The 25,592-nt window shown below is 44.9% G+C and overlaps 1 protein-coding gene across 1 annotated transcript in view; it reads right to left on the bottom strand.

Annotated features, from left to right (window-relative positions):
* LOC311142420 (neural cell adhesion molecule 1-like) overlaps positions 1-25,592 on the bottom strand; it is a gene marked incomplete at both ends in the record, with an annotated part of 315,519 nt that overhangs the window by 79,778 nt on the left and 210,149 nt on the right. The window contains 9 exon segments of the mRNA XM_084178065.1: positions 1,141-1,283; positions 1,772-1,789; positions 1,792-1,806; positions 2,047-2,207; positions 3,542-3,659; positions 4,035-4,172; positions 5,541-5,684; positions 6,153-6,362; positions 7,303-7,377. Of these exon segments, the coding sequence (XP_084034191.1) occupies positions 1,141-1,283; positions 1,772-1,789; positions 1,792-1,806; positions 2,047-2,207; positions 3,542-3,659; positions 4,035-4,172; positions 5,541-5,684; positions 6,153-6,362; positions 7,303-7,377 (1,022 nt within the window).

Here is a 25,592-nt window from a genome sequence, read left to right as displayed (position 1 = left end):
AGCTTTGATCGGCTGTTGAAGTCTCTAACTGTAAAAGTATTATTCAAGGACATAAAAGGAGAACAGGAGCGTTATGCTGGCGGTGACAGAGATGCATAACCACATGTAGATACACACGCACAATCTAGAATCGAATCTGACCTTTGAAGAAAATGCTAAAGCATAGTCTTATTCACAAATTGTTTTAGAAATACCTTGACTTGTCAAGTGCATTGGGTGCCTATGTAAACATCCACGTTTTTAAAGTAAGGAAACGGGGTACAAACTAAACTATGACATGCTAAATAAGGTTTGAACGGGACACACTGACCTAGCGATTGAGTGAGAGGTTAAAAGAATATATAAAAAAATAAAACTTAACACTGAGTCCACTTGCGTATAAAACCTATTTCCTTCCTTTATAAAATGCTTTCTGCCCCAATCATTCCAATGCCCACATACGCCCCTTCCGAAGCGCTAATGATTAGTAAGAGTGCTGTTAGCAACAGTGTAACTGCAGAGGTGCAAAGAGACTAAAGTAATTACAGGGGAATTCAATAAGCCTTTATCCTAGTAAGAGAGATATAAAGAGAGAAAAAAGAGCAAAGCAGAGGAAGAGTGTGAAAGTGAGAGTAAAAGTGAGAGTGTAGAGGGGGTAAAGAGTTACTCACCATGGCTGAATATTGATAAGAGCTGTTAGCAGTTGTCAACAGATTTTGCTTGATTGCGTTTGGATGAGAAAACATGAAATGATGGAAAACAACTGATGCGGAGTTACTAATTACATTTGTCTGGGTAAAATATGCTGAGAGATGCAGCTGCACCTGGTGTTCAGCAATCGCTGATGTTGCTGCATTTCTTTCATTCTTTGAGTAAAGCTACAGTATGACTTTGAATGGCTGGTTGTAAAGGGATATGAACGCATTCTAGTGGAGCGTCAGATAGGACCATGCCCTGAAACACATGCCTCCAAATCAACACTGGGTAGAGAATGAAAGAGGTGGGGGGAATTCAGTGCAATCTATGCATTCACAGTGCTTGCTTTTAAGTTTTCCTATCAATTTTCAGTTGGCAGTAGTTGGCACTCTGATTGACACACCCTGTCCACCACAGCTCGGGCCCCTGGTTCCAAGCCCGTCCCTGGTCCCCAAACACCAGTACCTGCTCTCCCTCTGTGAAGACCCTTCGGCCAAAGCTCCAGGTGATGGTTGGGGTGGGGTCTCCAGAGGCCTCGCAGGTCAGGGTGATCTGCTCCTCCAGCTCTGATGCAGTCTGGTTGACCAGGTAGGTGATCTTGGGTTGCACTAGAGAAAAAGGCAAAAATACAATTAATTGATGGATGCCAATGGAATATACACTGAGTGTACAAAACATTAGGAACACCTGCTCTTTCCATGACATAGACCGACCAGGTGAAAGCTATGAGCCCTTATTGATGTCACTGGTTAAATCCACATCAAATCAGTGTAGTTGAAGGGGAGGAGACAGGTTAAATAATGATTTTTAAGCCTTGAGACAAATAAGACATTGATTGTGTTTGTGTGCCATTCAGAGGGTGAATGGGCAATACAAAATATTTAAGTGCCTTTGAACGGGGTATGGTAGTAGGTGCCAGGCGCACCGATTTGAGTGTGTCAAGAACTACAACGCTGCTGGGTTTTTCACGCTGAACAGTTTCCTGTGTGTATCAAGAATGGTCTACCACCCAATAGGACATCCAGCCAACTTGACACAACTGTGGGAAGCATTGGAGTCAACATGGGCCAGCATCCCTGTGGAACGCTTTTGACACCTTGTAGAGTCCATGCCCAATGAATTGAGGCTGTTCTGAGGGGAAAAGGGGGTGCAACTCAATATTAGGAAGGTGTTCCTAATGTTTTGTGTATTGCTTGTATGCACATTGCTATAGTAAAAACAAGAAAAACATTTCAAAAGCTCAGGGTTTTAGGACATCCAGACATCTTGACACAACTGTGGGAAGCATTGGAGTCTACATGAAAAACATTTCAAAAGCACAAAAACGCAACGTTCTTTTACTACAGTTAATGGGAATCATTTTGCTCTTACCGAACACATTCAAGCTGACTTCCTCCTCTTTCTCCCCAGCCTTGTTCCGGGCGATGCATGTGTAATCTCCTTCATCCACTTTCTTGACCTCCTTTATTATCAGCTCCGAGCCGTCGTCATTCAGGCTGTATTTATCGTCCGATTCAAGGACAATGTTGTTACTGAGGGGGGAGAGGCAGAAACACAGAGTTCACAACAACATGAAGCTAAAAATAGTCCTCTTCAGTCTGTGACTATGATCTGTTTGGGGGCTTTATCTCAAAGTTGAGCGGTTGGTAAACAAAAGGCTTGTCTCAGAACCATAAGTCTTTAAAGCGTCGGACCAAATATCCACGTCAGAAATCGTACACAAAGCTTTTCCTCTTTCTTTCTCTGGCTCTGCTCTGTACCATAGCTATATCATTGTCACACCCTGATCTGTTTCACCTGTCTTTGTGTTTGTCTCCATCCCCCTCCAGGTGTCGCCCATCTTCCCCATTATCCCCTGTGTATTTATACCTGTGTTCTGTGTTTGTCTGTTGCCAGTTCGTCTTGTCTCGTCAAGCCTACCAGCGGTTTTCCCGTACTCCTGTTTTGCTCTAGCCCCTGGTTTTCCTGGTTTTAACCATTCTGCCTGCCCCTACCCTGAGCCTGCCTACCGTTTCTGTACCTTTCGGACTCTGCTCTGGATTACTGACCTCTGCCTGCCCTTGACCTGTCGTTTACCTGCCCCCTGTTTTTGTAAATAAACTTTTGCTATTTCGAACTGTCTGCATCTGGGTCTTACCCTGAGTCGTGATAATCATGGCTGTTTTACAAAGGGACTACATCCATAGGATGGTGATACACTGTATGATGTTAAGTTATTTATTTTTTAAGGAATGTTTTCGGCACTCTTGAATGAGCACTCTTTGAACCGCGACATGCCTGAGCTTTCCTTGAACTCTAAATCAGACATGCATACACTGGGTTTGGACTGCAGTCCCTCATCTGTATGCTTGTAGGAGCTTCAATCCTGAAGAGTTCTCCAAGGGATACCAAATGACAGGCCTATCAGCGGCCCAGGAAATAAATTACAAATGGTGGGAGCTGCTGGCCCCCCTCCTTCCCCCTCCTGACACCCTACCCCGCTTGTCTCCTTCCTCCTCCGGCGAGGCCAAGCCCTGATCGGATGTGTCTCCTCATCCTCCTTTCCTTCTCATTAATTTACACTCCAAGAGGAGCTAGAGAAGCAGTACAGTAACTCTGTAATGTTGGAATTGTTGTCACACTATACTAGAGGGCCCGTTGTGTCAACAACAGCTATGCTGAGGATAGATCAAACAAGAGAGCTTTGGCCATCTTCAAGGAACTAGATAAATGGAATTCATACTGTTGACCCATTTCCTCTTTTATCATGAGAATGTTTACCTTTTGTTTACAAAAAAATATACATATTCACTTTGATCTCCCCAACCAGCTACAACAAGCCACTTTGTTTACGCTCATGAAAGACAAGATGGTTGGTGTGACTTACCGGGCCCAGGTGACTGTGGGTTCAGGGAAGCCGTCAGCATCACAGGCCAGCATCACAGACTGGTTGATGTCCGCCGTGGCATTCACCTCCGACTGCCTGGTGCGGATGCTAGGGAGCACTGAAACACAGACATACAAGCATTATTCAAAGATACAGAGGTCATACTTGAGTAGGAAATTAATTATACTAAGATGATACTAAGATAATAAGACATTGTAAGGGTGTTATATGCTTCAAACAAGTCTTTAAATGGTTTATAATTAGATAATGATGCACTATACTGGTTGGCTTTAAGGATGATAGGAGTAAATAAATGTTACTGTAAGCTTGTTACAGGCTTGTTTTTGTTTTTTACTCTGTAATGGTGTTCATAATAGCACAGTATTGGATCTATAACTATACTATATTCTAAGTGTGCTCAGATCCAAATCCCAGGGCGAGAGCATAGGCGGAAAAATAGTGGGTAGGGTGAGAGGGAGGATGTGGTACTCACCGTTGATGATGACCTTGATGATCTTCAGGTCAATCTCTCCCCTGGCCATAACACGAGCCTCACAGGTGTACGCCCCTTCATCCGTTTTCTTGATGCCTCGGATCTGGAGATGGTTGTTGCCCATGATCTTAAATCGAACTGTGAACAACCGCAAGAAAAGGAAACAGAGAAGGCTCAATCGTCATTAACAGTGGGTAGTGTAGGTTTAACACAAGGCAACATGGGAAACCACACATACAATGCGACTTAGGAGGCATGGTCTGAGTTACAGAGGAATGCTGCATTTGCCCACTCCCAGCAGCAATATTACAATGTAAAAATAGTCATGAGTTATCCATAGGTGTGGAGAGAAGATGATTTTTAGAACCACATGATACGGTAAATAACTCGCCACCAGAAAAAGATTGATCTGTCATATTAGTGACATATAGACTCATCAAAAAAAAAGCTCCACCATCCATCCACTGGAATAATGTTAATTTACATATGTTCAATGTTTCAATGTTTATTTAGAAAAATAAGTGCTGTACTATTCACCGTGAGATTTGGTTACATTGCTCAACAGAGCATTGTCATGGCATGATGCCTCTTATTCTATATCCTTTATATCTATACTGTAGTAAATGTGGTAAAACATGGACCATGTAAACATACAGATGCTGAAAGCAACTACTACTACTTCTTGAATTGTGTTGTCAAAGCTCTACTATGTAAATATTCTATGAATCCTCTTTACTCTTTAAGTTCAAACATCTGGCAGCCAGCGTAGAAATATTGGCAACTGTGTTAAGTCAACCCTCTTTTGAAGCGGTGCCAGACGTAGATCTGGTTTAGTGAATGTGTATTTGGGCAAAAGCTTTGAATTCATTAACCAGACTTTTTAAATAGCTCTCTCTGAGCTGTGAAACACATATTAGCATGAAAAAGAAGTGTACTTTGAGCTATAAGCACATGCAGCTTTGATATGGAAAAGTTAACTGGAGCAATGTGGAAAATGGTATTTACATAAGCAGTATGGGTTTCAGTCTGGGCTACAATTAGTGGTTTTCTAGTGAAAAACACATCCCTGTCCAGGGTCCAAGAAAACGCCACACACCAGAGCGCTGTGGTCACCCTGAGCTTCCCAGTGGTCGCCAGAGGGAGGGGTCTTCTAAGGTTAGAATAGTGCAGTCAGGAGAAAAACAAAATCGTTCAGAATGCCTCTCTGACAGCATCCCACTCAACTTGACTAAATCATCTAAATATGAAGCCTTTAAATATCCTTTCACAACTGATCAAGAAATATCCTGTTTCCTGTCCTCACTTCATCCATTATGTCGAAACACTCAAATTACCAAAAGGCTGGGCTGTGTTCTTAGGGAGAGAGCGAATGAGTGGGGGGTGAATAAAAAAAAGTAGGCATATATGATGAAAGCAAACAAAAAAACAGGGAAAGGGGGGTGAGCTGCACGACTCGGGGTAGTAGGCAACCACACATTGGCACATCAATTTGTGTACAAGCCTTACCGTCTTTTGTAACCTGGATCTTTGCGCCTTTGTGCTTCCAGATGATGGTGGCGGGAGGCGAGCTGACGACATCACAGATGATGTCAGCGTCATCCCCTTCATTAAACTCCTGTGGGGAAGGGGCGTTCTTGAAGGTTATCTTTTCTGTATGGGAGAAGAATAGAAGTCCACTGTCAATTGCATTTCCTGAACCAGTCAACAAACTTAATAGACCAACATGTGCTATGGCAAGTGCTTTCTTTGTTACCCAGTCTATGCATTTGTCGTGGCATTCCAACTGTTCATGATGGAACATACTATACAGTTAGTATTATTGTATATTCTGTATATGCGGGTTCTCTAAATTAAGATAAATAGATGGATACCATTACAATGATACTAGGGCGAAGATACAATCAACAATACTGTATGTAGGAGGACAATTGAAGTAAACAAATATGCACAAAATATGCACAGACACTTTTTAAAATTACATTCTTCAAAATTACATTGTGCACGCCACAAATATGTACAGATAATACAGTGAAGTGATATCATTTGGTGGTAATCCACTAAATTACAATGAATAATATCAACACTTTTCAAGGAGTTTGAGTTTAAGAGGGAACTTACGGAAGATTTTCACATTGACAGTGCCCTGAGACTCCTTGTCTCCATTTTTGGCCACACACTTGTAGACTCCGGCATTGTCCACATCAGCATTGTAGATAGTGAGGGTGGACGAGGACTCGTCGTTGCGGTTCACAATGATGTCCTGTCTGTTCGGTAAGAGCTTCTCACCGTTCGGGGCATACCAATCAATGTCCTTTGCGTCTCCGACAACTGAGGGATGAATAGAGGCAGGGTGGATGTGTGAGCAGAGTGCGAATGCACTGTTTATGTGTCTTCAGCAGTTTATATGAATGATACCCAAGCAGAGAAATATGTCCTGCCTTGCGAGATGATGCTGCGTCTGAGGTATGCATTATAGCTTTTTTTCGCCAAGGTTAACGGGTTTCTCTACTTAGCAAAATAGCATCCATCCTAACGCTGTATATGTCACCTTTGCAAGCTGAAAATATGTCATGAACATGAGATAAAACCTAAAAGTATATAATGTAGGCATAATTCCACAACATCTCATCCTTATCACTCTCAACAAAGATGTGAATATCCTGACAAACAAGCAACATATTTTCGTTATAAATTGACTAATACTAGACCAGTATTCCCTAGGGCTACCTGCTTCAAGGAATGTGAAATCCATCTTCATATCAATATGCACAAAAAGATAACTCTTTTACATATTTGCTCAGATGATGTACTACCTGAAAAAAGACTGAAATGAAAACTCCACCATTTATATTTTGAAAGAAGGGCAAAGCCAAGTTTTCTGGAATCTTTCACTCCCTCATTCGTAATGGAATAAACAGTATATTGCTGACATCTTACTGCAAAAAAATGACACAGCTATCTACAGTTATTTTCATTCAAAGGAAACGTTAAAGTGAAATGTTTTCATCTTCCTTCCATGACATATTGAGCCTCTCTTTTCTTTGCTATTCAACAACAGGATGCTGACCTGCAGCAGTCTGCCAGTAGTGGGGGGTAACTGACCACAGTTGCAGGTTAGCATCCCAGGAAACCCATGCTACTGCAGCCATGAGAACTGCTGTAGCACCTGCACTTTATTTAGAGTTATATTCTATATCAAGCTGTCAAAATACTGTAGCTATTTGGGAGTTTGCTGTTGTGGAGGCGATGGTATCTGTACCACACCTACCTTCGCAGAGGAAGAATTTGGACTCCCCGACGCTGATCTCTCCTTGCATCGGTGTGATCTCCACCTGCAGGGAGGCTAGAAGAGAAAAACACAGAGAAAGCAGGTCTCAGAACAGTTCAAGTCAAACTATGCATTTGTATGCATTTGTACATAGTCCCAATACACTTTACATACAGCAGGTCCTATAACAGGTGTGGCCAAGGGGAGAGGGACTATGACAGGATGACACAGCGGCAAAGCACAGTGAGGCAAGGCACGGCACACTGAAATGCATCAACAGCTTGACTGAACATCTGCTGCTGATCAACCTAAGATGAGCTGTTTCCCACCTTTCACTTTTCAATATGATGCTACATCTATGCCGATAATTGGATTCAGTTAACAAATAAGCATTTTATTGTTTGCAGCCTCATTTTAGTAAAAGCACAGTCACTAAAACAAAGCGGCGCAGACATAGTCGTAGAGTTGGTATGCCAAGTCAACAAATGAAAAAATGTCTCACCCAACATTCTCACATCGTAGACGTATAGGCCACAGTAGCATGTATTTAGATAACAATGTGTTAATTGCCGGAGATCTGGCAAGGTCTCAGCATTGCTAATGCAGTAGGCAGCTCCCATCGGCTTTAGTGGGATTGTTAGTGAGGTTGGGATGATGGTAGGGGTGTGCGGGTAACATAATGAAATGTGGTGGAACAACCCGTAGCCATGGCAACCACAAGTACTGTCAAATCCACTTATTGAAAAACCTCTGTGTTGGATAGGCAGATTCTCTGACTAAATATGACAATTAGGCCCTGGCACTATCAAAAAGGACCATGAATTATATGCCTCTCGCAAACTTATTTTAGACTTACAATTACCCTGGTGTCCGGCGAGTCGATAAGATTTTATAATGGCACGTAAAGCCTACATTTTCCCTAGATACTAATGAAAGCCACCTGACCGAGCTATCCCTGTGTTCTCTCTATTTTTTCATCTTTCACAGAGTGTCCACTAAGGAAGTGTAATGCCATAAATCAAAGCATATTAGCTTCCTGAGATGCTGCCGAATACATTTTATATTTCTGCATCAGCTAAAGCGGGTGACAGAGATGAGATTTAGAATGTATCGGAGAGAAGCAGCTGGTGTTTGTTCTCTTCTGCTCTGCTGGATAAATTAAAGAGGAATCAACTCCCAACTGAGAGACAGGAGAGATATACTCCAAAGTTCCGGGACAGCATACCTTAAAGATTTACATCTTCTTAACGCAAGGTGTGCCGGGACGACGGCAGAGGAATCTTTCTTCAAAATTCTCTGATGTGGCCTATTTTAACACTTTTCTCTTACCAAATTAGGTCTGGCACTCTCTCTGCCATGATCTGTGCCTCAAGAGCAGGGGTAAAAGTAGGCAGGTACAATCCGGTACGGCATCGTGGCAAAATAAATAGTGGGAGCCCGCCATACCGGTAAAACGTGAGCCTATAACAATAACACAAAATGCCAAAAAAACTATTATTTATTACCGAATGTCAGCTACATGAAAAATTTGACTTGAAAACGGGTGGTATACGCTCCAAATTGCATTGTGGTTTGACAAGAATAATTTGTATATTTTTTTTATTATTATTATTATTATAATTTTTTTGGTGGTAGAACAGCTTTAATAGTGCAGATAGATTGTAGCTTCCATCAATGTAATTGTCTCCATAATTTCCAATCCCCCATATATATACACTACCGATCAAAAGTTTGGACACACCTACTCATTCAAGGGTTTTTCTTTATTTTTACTATTTTTTACATTGTAGAATAATAGTGAAGACATTAAAACTATGAAATAACACATATGGAATCATGTAGTAACCAAAAAAGTGTTAAACAAATCAAAACATATTTTATATTTGAGATTCTTCAAATAGCCACCCTTTGCCTTGATGACAGCCTTGCACACTCTTGAGTGTGCAAAGCTTTGTCACACCAGCCTTCACTTTGGCTCCCCCTCCTGTCCATCTCAGGCGTTCGGCGTCGCCGGCCTTCTAGCTACTGCCGAACCTACTGCTGGCAAATGCCCTTCAGTCGTCAACCCCGTACTTGTCTCGTCATCATTACACACACCTGCTTTCAATCCCCACTCTATCACTGTATACAGTTGAAGTCGGAAGTTTACATACACTTAGGTTGGAGTCATTAAAACTCGTTTTTCAACCACTCCACAAATGTCTTGTTAACGAACTATAGTTTTGGCAAGTCGGTTAGGACATCTACTTTGTGCATGACACAAGTAATTTTTCCAACAAATGTTTACAGACAGATTATTTCACTTATAATTCACTGTATCACAATTCCAGTGGGTCAGAGGTTCACATACACTAAGTTGACTGTGCCTTTAAACAGTTTGGAAAATTCCAGAAAGTGATGTCATGGCTTTAGAAGCTTCTGATAGGCTAATTTACATAATTTGAGTCAATTGGAGGTGTACCTGTGGATGTATTTCAAGGCCTACCTTCAAACTCAGTGCCTATTTGCTTTGTAGACCTCCACAAGTCTGGTTCATCCTTGGGAGCAATTTCTAAATGCCTGAAGGTACCACGTTCATCTGTACAAACAATAGTATGCAAGTATAAACAATATGGGACCACGCAGCTGTCATACCGCTCAGGAAGGAGAAGCGTTCTGTCTCCTAGAGATGAACGTACTTTGGTGTGAAAAGTGCAAATCAATCCCAGAACAACAGCAAAGGACCTTGTGAAGATGCTGGAGGAAACAGGTACAAAAGTATCTATATCCACAGTAAAACGAGTCCTATATCGACATAACCTGTAAGGCCGCTCAGCAAGGAAGAAGCCACTGCTCCAAAACTGCCATAAAAAAGCCAGACTACGGTTTGCAACTGCACATGGAGACAAAGATCGTACTTTTTGGAGAAATGTCCTCTGGTCTGATGAAACAAAAATAGAACTGTTTGGCCATAATGACCATCGTTATATTTGGAGGAAAAAGGGGGAACTTGCAAGCCGAAGAACACCATCCCAACCGTGAAGCACGGGGGTGGCAGCATCATGCTGTCGGTGTGCTTTGCTGCAGGAGGGCCTGGTGCACTTCACAAAATAGATGGCACCATGAGGAAGGACAATTATGTGGATATATTGAAGCAACATCTCAAGACATCAGTCAGGAAGCTAAAGCTTGGTCGCAAATGGGTCTTCCAAATGGACAATGACCCCAAGCATACTTCCAAAGTTGTGGCAAAATGGCTTAAGGACAACAAAGTCAAGGTATTGGACTGGCCATCACAAACCCCTGATCTCAATCCTATAGAAAATCTGTGGGCAGAACTGAAAAAGCGTGTGCGAGCAAGGAGGCCTACAAACCTGACTCAGTTACACCAGCTCTGTCAGGAGGAATGGGCCAAAATGTATTGTGGGAAGCTTGTGGAAGGCTACCCGAAACATTTGACCCAAGTTAAACAATTTAAAGGCAATGCTACCAAATACTAATTGAGTGAATGTAAACTTCTGACCCACTGGGAATGTGATGAAATAAATAAAAGCTGAAATAAATAATTCTCTCTACTATTATTCTGACATTTCACATTCTTAAAATAAAGTGGTGATCCTAACTGACCTAAGACAGGGAATTTTTACTAGGATTAAATGTCAGGAATTGTGAAAAACTGAGTTTAAATGTATTTGGCTAAGGTGTATGTAAACTTCCGACTTCAAATGTATATACTCCCTCTGCCATTTGTCTTTGTAGGCCATTGTAAATGTTACTTGTTTTCCTGAGAGGAATCTCTCCTACTATTTCCTGTACCTTTTTGTTTATGAAGATATATTTTGAGCACAACAGCGTTTGGGTTTCGTCCCACTTTGATCTATGGTGCTTAAATAAATTCAGTAGTTCTAAACCTGCGACTGTCTCCTGCCTACTCCTCTCTACACCAGTGACAGAATGACTGACCCAAGAAAACAGGAAGCAGCAGGACATCCCGACCTCTCCGCTGTAGGAGCGAAGCTCTGCCACCACGACACGTGCCTTGAGCACCTCGGGACTGCCATGGACGAGGTGCTCCAGGCCGTACGCCAACTGCAGGCTACACAACCACCTTCCCAGCTCCCCGTGGTCATTCCAGCCACCCCACCACCATCTACATCACCCGGTCTGATCAACAACGTCCACCTGCCCCTCCCGGAGCGGTTTGACAGCACCCCAGCTCACTATAGGGGGTCTCTCCTGCAGTGTGACCTCCACCTTGCCTGTCATGCCGGGCTCTGGAGTGGGCGCATGCCGTCTGGGTGAGGTATGGTCCAGAAATGCAGTCCTATGAGCGCTTCACCCAACTCTTCCGTGCCGTCTTCGTCCACCCAACAGAGGGCCGAGAGGGAGGTGAGCGTCTCCTCCGTCTACGCCAGGGGTCCAGGACAGCGTCGGAGCACGCTCTGGATTTCCGGACGGTGGCTGTGTCCACTGGCTGGAATGACCAGGCCCTGTTGACGGTTTTCCACAGTGCGCTATAGGCGGACGTACAGACCGAGCTGGCCTGTCGCGATGAGGACCTCACGCTGGACCAGCTCATCGCCATCGCCATCCGCTTGGATAATCTCCTGCGTGCCCGTCGTCGCCCATCCCGGGGGTTCGAGTCTCTCCCAGGAACCTCCAGCGAGACTGAGCCCATGGAGGTGGGCACGACGCACCTTCCCCCTGCGGAACATCAACGCGGCCGCCAACAGGGTCTCTGCTCCTACTGCTGGGAGTCGGACCACCCCTGGAACACCTGTCCCAGAAGGAGCACCAGGCGAGGAAGCGACAGGCCGAGGAGCGCTCCTACACATTCCCAGGTAGGCGTGGACGTGCCTTGCTCCTCTCTGTCCACCCAGCCCGTCCTCCTCCCTGTCACCTTCCCTGACTATCCTGGTCCCCCACTGAGTCCTGCCCTAGTGAACTTAGGTGCTGCAGGCAATTTCCTAGACCGTTCAGTGGCCTTATCATTACGCATTCTTCTAGTCCCTTTACAACCCCATATCCCAGTCAATGCCCTAGACAACCGTCCCCCAGGAACAGGACTGGTGCGCCAGACCACGATTCCCATTTCCCTCACAGTTAATCACAACCACCATGAACGCATCACTTTCCTCATCTTAGGCTCTCCTGCACACCCCATAGTTTTAGCTTTCCCCTGGCTACAGTTGCATAACCCCAGTATATCGTGGACAGAGAGGAGGTTGTTGGGTTGGTCACAGGAGTGTCAGGGGAGGTGTCTCTCTGTGTCAATCTGTGCCACCGCCGTGGAAAGTTCGGACCAGGTCACCCACGTCCCTATCCCGGAGGAATACTGGGACCTACAGGTGGCCTTTTCGAAGACTCGTGCCACATGCCTGCCCCCACATCTAACCCTTCCTGGGCTATTGGATATCCACCACAGGAGTGGAGAAGGAAGAGCAGAAGGTCAGTTCAGTACGGTCGTGGCCTGTTCCATCCAACATCAAGGCGGTGCAGCGCTTCCTTGGTTTTGCCAACTATTTTAGGCGCTTCATTAGGGGTTTCAGCACAGTGGTGGCCCCTCTCAACTCCCTCCTGAAGGTAGGTCCTCGACAGCTGCGCTGGACTGGGGAGGCCAAAAAAGCCTTCCATGCACTCAAGGAACGTTTTACTAACGTAGCTGTTCTGGCTCACCCTAACCCGTCTCTGCCCTTCATCGTGGAGGTGGATGCCTCCGAGGTTAGAGTAGGGACTGTTCTCTCCCAACGCATTGGATCGCCGCCTAATCTCCATCCATGCCCCTTCTACTCACGGAAGCTGTCTCCCGCGGAGCGGAATTACAATGTGGGGGATCGTGAGTTGTTGGCCGTAAAGAAGGCACTGAAAGCATGGTGGCACTGGCTGGACTTGTCTGGACGGACCCCCAGAACATGGAGTACATTCGAGCAGCGAAGAGGATGTACCCGCGTCAGGCCAGGTGGGCCCTATTCTTCACCAGGTTTGACTTTACCCTCTCCTACCGGCCGGGATCAAAGAACGTTAAGGCCGATGTGTTGTCCCGGGTGCATGACACAGAGGATCGGAGGGAGAAAGTGACACCCATTATTCCCCTGTCCCACATTGTGGCTCCTGTCGTGTGGAATGTGGACGCGGACATCTGTTCAGCCCTGCGACAGGAGCCCTCACCTGCCCACTGTCCCGAGGGACGTATCTACGTGCCCTCTATGCGGCACCGTCTCCTCGCCTGGGCACACACAGCACCTGTGTCGGGGCACCCGGGTATAGCCTGTACTATCGACTGTCTCTCCGCCAAGTACTGGTGGCCCATCTTGGCCCGGGACGTCCGGGTTTACGTCTCTTCCTACTCCATCTGTGCACAGAGCAAGACACCTAGACACCTCCCCTATGGCAAACATCACCCGCTGCCAGTTCCACAACGACCCTGGTCCCATCTCTGTGACTTTGTCACAGACCTCCCCCCCTAGGAGGGGCACACCACCATCCTGGTCGTTGTGGACCGGTTTTCCAAAACCTGTTGTTTGATTCCTCTGCCTGGTCTCCCTACGGCCATGCAGACTGCGGAGGCTCTCTTCTCTCACATCTTCCGGCACTACGGGATCCCTGAGGACATTGTGTCTGACCGTGGTCCTCCGTTCACCTCCCGTGTCTGGAAGGCCTTCATGGAACGACTGGGGGTCACAGTCAGCCTCACCTCTGAGTACCGTCCCCAATCTCATGGGCAGGTGGAAAGGGAAAATCAGGAACTGGGTAGGTACCTTCATAGTTACTGTCAGGATCGGCCGGGGGAGTGGGCTTTATTTCTGCCTTAGGCAGAATAAGCACAAAACTCCCTCCGTCACTCCTCCACTAACCTCACACCCTTTCAGTGTGTTCTAGGCTATCAGCCGGTCCTGGCACCAGAGTCAGATCGAGGCTCCTGCGGTGGATGATTGGTTCCGGCGCGCCAAGGAGGTATGGAACACAGTGCACACCTGTCTCCAGCGCGTCGTCCTCCGGCAGAAGGCGCAGGCCGATCGTCACCGCAGTGTGGCCCCGGTTTTTCACTCCGGTGACAGGGTCTGGCTTTCTACGAAGGACCTGCTCCTCCGCCTGCCCTGCCGGAAGCTGAGCCCACGGTTTGTGGGGCCGTTCAAAGTCCTGAGGAGAGTCAATGAGGTGACGTACAGATTACAGCTCCACGTCAATTACCGTATATCACCCTCATTTCATGTATCTCTCCTCAGGCAAGTGGCAGCTGGTCCCTTGGCAAGTGTTGGACCCCATGACGCACCTCCCCCTCCCTTGGACGTTGAGAGGGCAATTTTTGCTAAAAGTATTATTATGTCATTGATCAATTGACTATGACTTTTCAAATCACCCAGTAGTGCCATCTGCAGGGTTAGCTCCAGGTAAATGTTACACTTCTTCAACCATTCCTGGACCTGCGACCAAAAACAAGTTACATATGGACAGTTCCAAAACAAATGATCTAATGATTCTGTCTCTTTGCAGCAAAATCTGCAGAGCTGGGATGGTGGTATCCCCCATAAAGTGGGGGGAAAAAGTATTTAGTCAGCCACCAATTGTGCAAGTTCTCCCACTTAAAAAGATGAGAGAGGCCTGTAATTTTCATCATAGGTGCACGTCAACTATGAGAGACAAATTGAGATTTTTTTTCTCTAGAAAATCACATTGTAGGATTTTTAATGAATTTATTTGCAAATTATGGTGGAAAATAAGTATTTGGTCACCTACAAACAAGCAAGATTTCTGGCTCTCACAGACCTGTAACTTCTTCTTTAAGAGGCTCCTCTGTCCTCCACTCGTTACCTGTATTAATGGCACCTGTTTGAACTTGTTATCAGTATAAAAGACACCTGTCCACAACCTCAAACAGTCACACTCCAAACTCCACTATGGCCAAGACTAAAGAGCTGTCAAAGGACACCAGAAACAAAATTGTAGACCTGCACCAGGCTGGGAAGACTGAATCTGCAATAGGTAAGCAGCTTGGTTTGAAGAAATCAACTGTGGGAGCAATTATTAGGAAATGGAAGACATACAAGACCACTGATAATCTCCCTCGATCTGGGGCTCCACGCAAGATCTCACCCCGTGGGGTCAAAATGATCACAAGAACGGTGAGCAAAAATCCCAGAACCACACGGGGGGACCTAGTGAATGACCTGCAGAGAGCTGGGACCAAAGTAACAAAGCCTACCATCAGTAACACACTACGCCGCCAGGGACTCAAATCCTGCAGTGCCAGACGTGTCCCCCTGCTTAAGCCAGTACATGTCCAGGCCCGTCTGAAGTTTGCTAGAGTGCATTTGGATGATCCAGAAGAGGATTGGGAGAATGTCATATGGTCAGATGAAACCAAAATAGAACTTTTTGGTAAAAACTCAACTCGTCGTGTTTGGAGGACAAAGAATGCTGAGTTGCATCCAAAGAACACCATACCTACTGTGAAACATGGGGGTGGAAACATCATGCTTTGGGGCTGTTTTTCTGCAAAGGGACCAGGACGACTGATCCGTGTAAAGGAAAGAATGAATGGGGCCATGTATCGTGAGATTTTGAGTGAAAACCTCCTTCCATCAGCAAGGGCATTGAAGATGAAACGTGGCTGGGTCTTTCAGCATGACAATGATCCCAAACACACCGCCCGGGCAACGAAGGAGTGGCTTCGTAAGAAGCATTTCAAGGTCCTGGAGTGGCCTAGCCAGTCTCCAGATCTCAACCCCATAGAAAATCTTTGGAGGGAGTTGAAAGTCTGTGTTGCCCAGCGACAGCCCCAAAACATCACTGCTCTAGAGGAGATCTGCATGGCGGAATGGGCCAAAATACCAGCAACAGTGTGTGAAAACCTTGTGAAGACTTACAGAAAATGTTTGACCTGTGTCATTGCCAACAAAGGGTATATAACAAAGTATTGAGAAACTTTTGTTATTGACCAAATACTTATTTTCCACCATAATTTGCAAATAAATTCATAAAAAATCCTACAATGTGATTTTCAGGAATTTTTTTTTCTCATTTTGTCTGTCATAGTTGACGTGTACCTATGATGAAAATTACAGGCCTCTCTCATCTTTTTAAGTGGGAGAACATGCACAATTGGTGGCTGACTAAATACTTTTTTCCCCACTGTATACACTGCTCAAAAAAATAAAGGGAACACTTAAACAACACATCCTAGATCTGAATGAATGAAATACTCTTATTAAATACTTTTTTCTTTACATAGTTGAATATGCTGACAACAAAATCACACAAAAACTATCAATGGAAATCAAATTTATCAACGCATGGAGGTCTGGATTTGGAGACACCCTCAAAATTAAAGTGGAAAACCACACTACAGGCTGATCCAACTTTGATGTAATGTCCTTAAAACAAGTCAAAATGAGGCTCAGTAGTGTGTGTGGCCTCCACTTGCCTGTATGACCTCCCTACAACGCCTGGGCATGCTCCTGATGAGGTGGCGGATGGTCTCCTGAGGGATCTACTCCCAGACCTGAACTAAAGCATCCGCCAACTCCTGGACAGTCTGTGGTGCAACGTGGCGTTGGTGGATGGAGCGAGACATGATGTCCCAGATGTGCTCAATTGGATTCAGGTCTGGGGAACGGGCGGGCCAGTCCATAGCATCAATGCCTTCCTCTTGCAGGAACTGCTGACACCCTCCAGCCACATGAGGTCTGGCATTGTCTTGAATTAGGAGGAACCCAGGGCCAACCGCACCAGCATATGGTCTCACAAGGGTTCTGAGGATCTCATCTCGGTACCTAATGGCAGTCAGGCTACCTCTGGCGAGCACATGGAGGGCTGTGCGGCCCCCCAAAGAAATGCCACCCCACACCATGACTGACCCACCGCCAAACCGGTCATGCTGGAGGATGTTGCAGGCAGCAGAACGTTGTCCACGGCGTCTCCAGACTCTGTCACGTCTGTCACATGTGCTCAGTGTGAACCTGCTTTCATCTGTGAAGAGCACAGGGCGCCAGTGGCGAATTTGCCAATCTTGGTGTTCTCTGGCAAATGCCAAACGTCCTGCACGGTGTTGGGCTGTAAGCACAACCCCCACCTGTGGATGTCGGGCCCTCATACCACCCTCATGGAGTCTGTTTCTGACCGTTTGAGCAGACACATGCACATTTGTGGCCTGCTGGAGGTCATTTTGCAGGGCTCTGGCAGTGCTCCTGCTCCTCCTTGCACAAAGGCGGTGGTATCAGTCCTGCTGCTGGGTTGTTGCCCTCCTACGGCCTCCTCCACGTCTCCTGATGTACTGGCCTGTCTCCTGGTAGCGCATCCATGCTCTGGACACTACGCTGACAGACACAGCAAACCTTCTTGCCACAGCTCGCATTGATGTGCCATCCTGGATGAGCTGCACTACCTGAGCCACTTGTGTGGGTTGTAGACTCCGTCTCATGCTACCACTAGAGTAAAAGCAACGCCAGCATTCAAAAGTGACCAAAACATCAGCCAGGAAGCATAGGAACTGAGAAGTGGTCTGTGGTCACCACCTGCAGAACCACTTCTTTATTGGGGGTATCTCGCTAATTGCCTATAATTTCCACCTGTTGTTTATTCCATTTGCACAACAGCATGTGACATTTATTGTCAATCAGTGTTGCTTCCTAAGTGGACAGTTTGATTTCACAGAAGTGTGATTGACTTGGAGTTACATTGTGTTGTTTAAGTGTTCCCTTTATTTTTTCGAGCAGTGTATATAACATTCTATTGGTTGCAAGAATTTTGTATAATCATTTAAATTGACAAATTCTTAAGTTTTGAAACTGGTGTTTAGCGTATCAGTTCAAAAACCATGTGCCATGGAATCGGTATATTGGAAATCTCTTCCCAACTATTTTGCAATCTATATCACACAGCTGTCAATTTTTTGGTCCTAAATGAAACTGGTATACTTTATTATTTATCACAATTTTCTTTAACCAATTTTGGTCTTGATTGCAGGGCCGACAGACAAGTTCCTTACTTTTTCTCCCTTCCACTTGCCTCTTCCATTTTTGTGGTAATGCAGCAATTCGTTGGTTGTAATTTTGGGTAGAGCAGACATTTCCATATATTGTTGTTAGCTGCATGTGTGACATAACCCCACCGGTCCTACTTATGATATCATTTACAAAGATTAAACCTTTCAATTCTTTAAAATCAATTAGTATATTTGAGTTTAACCACAATATTAGTTGTATTATTTGCTCTGTGTTTTCTGGTGGATTAAACTGAAATGTATGGCCTTTATGGTGGGGGATTCGTATGACATTGCCAGTAGTAAGATTTGAGTTTGATTTTCAAAATGACAAGGGCTGTAGCTTTCAAATGATGAGTCACTTTCTATTTTCTGACACCATTAAAATTAGGGTGGGTACCCCCCAAACTAGCTGGAGCCTGTACAGGGTCCAAACAATCACTCAGAGTTTAACAGGTTATACCAACTGCCAACATATACAAGCTAATGCTAAAGCTAACAACACAAGGTCGACTGGTAGGGACCACACATCGGTGGTTGTCTGTGCTGTGCTTTTTAAACACTCCCTCACAGTATGGCAGACTTTCACAGCACTGTTAAACTTCAGCTAAAATAGCAGGGGAGAACATACATTAAAGGAGAAGTTTACTCAAAATCCAGAAACTTTCAAGTGAATCCATGCTTTGAAACTAGTTCAGTGGAGTTTGCCCTCTCCCCCTCTTTGTCCCTGTAGTGCTGTACTGAAACGGTTGAAAAAACAGGTCACAAGACTTGTGACGTTGCTGGATGCAGACAATTATGTAAAAACATTCCTTACACCAGGATACTTTAACTGGTGACTATCCAGGAGAACAAAGAAAAAGGAGCACAATGTTGCTGCATAAATCTGATAGAATTATTGATGGGACAAGTAAACAATTGGCTCACATTTCGCCATGAATCGTCTTCATTCATTAAGTATCCTGGGGTAAGGAATGTTTTTTGGATTTTCAAGTACCTCAGTCGAGCACCTGATTTCCCCTTTTTTGTTCAAGCTGGGCTGAAGCGCGTTTGGGTATATCTTCTTTCCAATGCAATTATGTAATTTGGGTGAACTATACCTTTAACAATTGGTGGGGTTCTTTAAAAAAATGTATCACCTAAGAGCAGAAACAGCACCATCTAGGAAGTCAGAATCTGGTAATATCAGGACGTAGGATGGGACATAAACCCAACAACAAATTTCTCTAAAACGGGGAAAAAAAACATCACCAAATTCACTGAGAATACATTACATAGGATGAAGAAAAAATACTCAGAGCCGCAGCTCCATACTACTTGTCAAACAGAGAACTGATAGTATATACTCGTTGTTGGGGTGGGATTGGCGTGGGGTGTTGGGGGATACGTAGATAGCTTTTGACCATTTCTTTGGATTCCTCGATTGGTCCAAATCGAATGTTTGGTACTATATTTATTGAATATTATATGAATCCTATAACATTAATAATTTCTCAGAGATCAAATTATATTTCAACAAAATAATGTTGCAAGAATGCTAATCTTATCTGTTTCTAACAACAGAAACGATTTCAGAACAATCTTTGATGGTGGATGTCGAAATCCTCTTTCTTGTGCTTTTGGGGTGGAAATGCCCTCTTAGATATTTATATATATATTCCATAAACATTATCTGTTCTTTGTTAGATGGAAACACATCCTCAGAGGCAGTGAAAACAGAGCTGTCTAAAGCATGTTCACACTGCTTGGTAAGAGGTATCACACAGGGACAACAATAACTGCTCTTATTCCCGCTCTCACCAACTAGGGCATTGGCGAAACCACAAACCCCAACTCTGAGGACAAAGACAACTGATGAAAAAGAAACCAAATGTATTTCAGGCCAACTGGATAAAAATATTTATATTCGGTGAGCTTTTGTATTTCAAACTCTTTAAAAGGAGGCTGAAGCTTGAAACTCCTGAGTGAATACAGTAACACAGTATAGTTTTTTAACCTCATACACTTCCAAACGTCGACACAGCTAAAAGTGAGATGATGTGTCCTTGCTGAGAGCATATAGGAAACAAATAAGCACACGATACATACTGGGGCGGGAGATCGATAACCTTAATTACAACACAAATCCCAAACACTTCAGCCTCTACTGCTGCTGCCTGCCGCTGCTCCTGTTTCTGCTCGAATGTTCTGGCACATAGGGCCCGGAGCAAAGTCCCTGCACACCAAGCAATTCTGCCCGTAATTTAATGGAGAGATAACTCTAGCGCTTTATCCTGGATATGTATTTCTGAACGATGACGACCTAGGAAAAAACTCCTAAAAGAACATGCACACAGGCATGTGCTGTGCAAGTTGGAAACAGCTCATTGCTGGAGCAGCGAGCAGATACAATAAGGTAATTTATTGGACAGTTTTAAATGTTGAGGAAGCCAACTGAAGATACATTCCATGATCAAAAGTATGTGGACACTTGCTCATCGAGCATCTCATTCCAAAATCATGGGCATTAATATGGAGCTGGTCCCCCCTTTGCTGCTATAAAAGCCTCCACTTTTCTGGGAAGGCTTTCCACTATATGTTGGATCATTGCTGTGTGGACTTGCTTCCATTCAGCCACAAGCATTAGTGAGGTCGGGCACTGATGTTGGGCGATTAGGCCTTGCTCGTAGTCAGCATTCCAATTCATCCCAAAGGTGTTCAATGGGGTTGAGGTCAGGGCTCTTTGCAGGCCAGTCAAGTTCTTCCACACTGATCTCGACAAACCATTTCTGTATGGACCTTGCTAATGCACGGGGGCATTGTCATGCTGAAACAGGAAAGGGCCTTCCCCAAACTGTTGCCACAAAGTTGAAAGCACAGAATCGTCTAGAATGTCATTGTAGGCTATAGCGTTAAGATTTCCCTTCACTAGAACTAAGGGGCCTAGCCCGAAACATGAAAAACAGCCCCAGACCATTATTCCTCCTCCACCAAACTTTACCTGCCCCAATGCATAATGCCAACTGTAGTGTTCTCCTGGCATCCACCAAACCCAGATTCGCAGTCGGTGAAGCGTGATTAATCACTACAGAGAACACATTTCCACTGCTCCAATGGCGGCAAGCTTTACACCACTCCAGCCAATGCTTGTGTGCAGCTGCTCGGTCATGGAAACCCATTTCATGAAGCTCCCGAAGAACAGTTTTTGTGCTGACGTTGCTTCCGGATATTTCCAATTCACAATAATAGCACTTACAGTTGCCTGGGGCAGCTCTAGCAGGGCAGAAAGGTGGCATCCTATGACGGTGCCACATTAAAAGTCATTGAGCTCTTCTGTAAGGCCATTCTACTGCCAATGTTTCTATGAAGATTGCATGGCTGTGTGCTCGATTTTATACACTTTTTCAGCAACGGGTGTGGCTGAAATAGCCGAATCCACTAATTTGAAGGGGTGTCCACATACTTCTGTATATATAGTGTATCTCTATTGGGGCAAAGAACACACCTGAGACTGCCCATAAATGTTTGCCTGACCAATTTATGTAAAAGCCATAACCTAATAGATTAAACATCAAATCAAATCAAATTGTATTGGTCACATACACATATTTAGCAGACGTTATCGTGGGTGTAGCGAAATGCTTGTGTTCCTACCTCCAACAGTAATATCTAACAATTTGCAACAATACACACTTCTATATACGCCCTCCGCATTTCCATGTCACACATTAAACAAGAGTGGATAACTCAAACGTCAATTTGAAATGAATAAACTTCAATCAGAGAAATGTGCAAATGCAAATAGCTTATAATCAAACAGGGCTGTCTCCATTCTTAGGGGAATGATGTAGTCAGTATGGAAACTAGGCTATAGGCTATGTTCCATTTAAAGTATGAAGATGCAACTTCTCTATGGCGCTCCGTATAACATAGTAAAAGAGATATTACACTAGAGAATGTTACAAGCATAAAGCATTTGCACACTAGCCATTCCTGGAGATATATATTTCATTTCTTTATTCCATATACATTGGATAACAACCTTTCTACCTAGCTGAATGAGAACATGAATCTTGGGTAGCAAATGAACACAGGCCATACAGTGAACCTGTAAATTCACATGAGCCCCTGTGTGCTTTTGCTCAAATCACTGAGTATATTTTCACTGGAGACAGCCATATCGATTCATCATGAAAATAAAAAATCATGAAGGTTTTCATGTGAATCAACTCCGACGTAAACAAACTCAAGATTTTCACATATCACTGTTCAATTGGACTTCACCATTCTTTCTACCTGTCATTCACTTATGGAACATTTGATGCAAGCCAAAATAATCAAGTAAGCACAGAAAATGAGCATGAGAGCAAGAGATTAACAACAATATTCACAGTTGGGAATACATGGTTGACACTGACATTGAATTACTGTTAATGAGGAGGGGTGGATTTAGTTCATGGTACTATGATGTAATTTGGCCTCTAGGTTTTAATCCTTCCTCTCATATGACCTATTAAGCTCTGCTAGACAGGAGGCACTGGCGTGTAAGCCAGAAACGTACAAACCAGAGACTGCAAATCTACCCTTATTACTTCAGTATCTATGCCCTTTTTTAGGATTCTATGTGAGTTAAGCCATCCCCGTGTCAGGTAAATTCTTGTCATTGGGATGTCTGCTCGCAGAAAGGCGTAAAAACTTTGAAGGCCCCCAAGATAAAAAATATTCTACCAGAAACAAACTTTTCTGACAGAGAATTTACTTTTGCACTGCTTTCAGGCGGGAACGTGGTGCTTTAGAATGCCATGCCAATCAGGCCACGATGAACTGATCAAAGAGCATGGGCAAGATCCTGCGAAGACGCAGTCATTTCCTATCACAAGATTAAAACCCCACAGACAAACACACACACCTAGACAAACTAAGGAGAGGTAGGGGATAGGCTCTAAGCCTGGGAGCATGCCTCTGTATGTCACTCCCTCGGTTTTCAGGTGCTCAGGGAGAGACTGGTGAGTCGAAAAATGTGCAATGAGATTCTAATATATGCTAAACCTCATGCACTTCCAAATTGTACATTTAGGTTCTCCCCCCTGGAGGCTAAATGGACTGCTAAATGGACAGCATCTCCACTTATCTGAATTGGTCATCTCCATTAATTATAGGTAAACACTACTCACTGTCCATATTAGTTCCCCAGTATGCCTTTATACAGCTAATAGCAGATCCAACACCTGCTGCCCAACGACCACTGCCAAGTTTGTCTACTTTGTACACAATATTTATTCTCGTTCAAGTGTCCCTGCCTTGCAACATTTCATTAACGCACACATTTTCCTAAGTAATTTATTTGGCTGGAAGTAATGGAAAAGACCTTCAGCGGAGAATAGCACTCCCCCTTCAAAACAACTCATCAAAAAAGCATGCCGCTCTTAAGTGATATTAGTGATTCACGTTTTCAATTACTTATAATCCTATTTGCATAGAAGAAACAAAGTGGTGGGGGAGAGAACACTGAGAATGGGCAATCTTTTTTCCTTTATAAAAAATGGGTGTCAGGTGCTAGGATGCCAGGGGTGAGGGCCATGCGGGGTGAAGGGGGGAAAGAGTTGCCCTCATTAAGGGGCCTCCCTGGCAGGGCTCAACCCAATCAGATATTTGTCCGACCACTTCCACTGTTCCTCTCCAACCAGGTGTGTGGGATGCGCCAACCATGCAGCAGCAACATGCTTGGGCAAGACAAGGAAGGGAGAAAAAAGAGCCAGCATTAATAATGGGCCTGGTAATGGTCTTAACCGTTGACATTGTCTCACACTGCTTCAAACTGGCACAAAAAGATGCCACATCATTGGAAATTCCAGCTTCTTTTTGTTCGCTTGCCTAGTCGTGCTTCTGTATTACCGGCTCCAACTGAGCACCCCACAAAAGAACAGGCTGTGAAAAGTAATAACGGTAGACTAGAGCATTGGAAAGAATGCTGACCGATCAATAGTCTACCACGGTAAAAACTGTCACACTCATAAGGCAGCAATGCATTTCTCCACTTGTACACTGTGTCAGTGCTGCTGGCACTATAGCTGCACTATTATACACTGCTCAAAAAAATTAAGGGAACACTAAAATAACACATCCGAGATGTGATCTTATGAAATACTTTTTTCTTTACATAGTTGAATGTGCTGACAACAAAATCACAAAAATTATCAATGGAAATCAAATTTATCAACCCATGGAGGTCTGGATTTGGAGTCACCCTCAAAATTAAAGTGGAAAACCACACTACAGGCTGATCCAACTTTGATGTAATGTCCTTAAAACAAGTCAAAATGAGGCTCAGTAGTGTGTGTGGCCTCCACGTGCCTGTATGACCTCCCTACAACGCCCGGGCATGCTCCTGATGAGGTGGCGGATGGTCTCCTGAGGGATCTCCTCCCAGACCTGGACTAAAGCATCCGCCAACTCCTGGACAGTCTGTGGTGCAACGTGGTTTTGGTGGATGGAGCGAGACATGATGTCCCAGATGTGCTCAATTGGATTCAGGTCTGGGGAACGGGCGGGCCAGTCCATAGCATCAATGCCTTCCTCTTGCAGGAACTGCTGACACACTCCAGCCACATGAGGTCTGGCATTGTCTTGCATTAGGAGGAACCCAGGGCCACCGCACCAGCATATGGTCTCACAAGGGGTCTGAGGATCTCATCTCGGTACCTAATGGCAGTCAGGCTACCTCTGGCGAGCACATGGAGGGCTGTGCGGCCCCCCAAAGAAATGCCACCCCACACCATGACTGACCCACCGCCAAACCGGTCATGCTGGAGGATGTTGCAGGCAGCAGAACGTTCTCCACGGCGTCTCCAGACTCTGTCACGTCTGTCACATGTGCTCAGTGTGAACCTGCTTTCATCTGTGAAGAGCACAGGGCGCCAGTGGCGAATTTACCAATCTTGGTGTTCTCTGGCAAATGCCAAACGTCCTGCACGGTGTTGGGCTGTAAGCACAACCCCCACCTGTGGACGTCGGGCCCTCATACCACCCTCATGGAGTCTGTTTCTGACCGTTTGAGCAGACACATGCACATTTGTGGCCTGCTGGAGGTCATTTTGCAGGGCTCTGGCAGTGCTCCTCCTGCTCCTCCTTGCACAAAGGCGGAGGTATCAGTCCTGCTGCTGGGTTGTTGCCCTCCTACGGCCTCCTCCACGTCTCCTGATGTACTGGCCTGTCTCCTGGTAGCACCTCCATGCTCTGGACACTACGCTGACAGACACAGCAAACCTTCTTGCCACAGCTCGCATTGATGTGCCATCCTGGATGAGCTGCACTACCTGAGCCACTTGTGTGGGTTGTAGACTCTGTCTCA

This window comes from Coregonus lavaretus (genome assembly GCF_964263955.1).
Source record: "Coregonus lavaretus genome assembly, chromosome: 15".
Taxonomy (NCBI): Eukaryota; Metazoa; Chordata; class Actinopteri; order Salmoniformes; family Salmonidae; genus Coregonus; species Coregonus lavaretus.
Note: the sequence above shows the minus strand (reverse complement) of the source record. Positions and strands in the feature narration are given on the sequence as shown.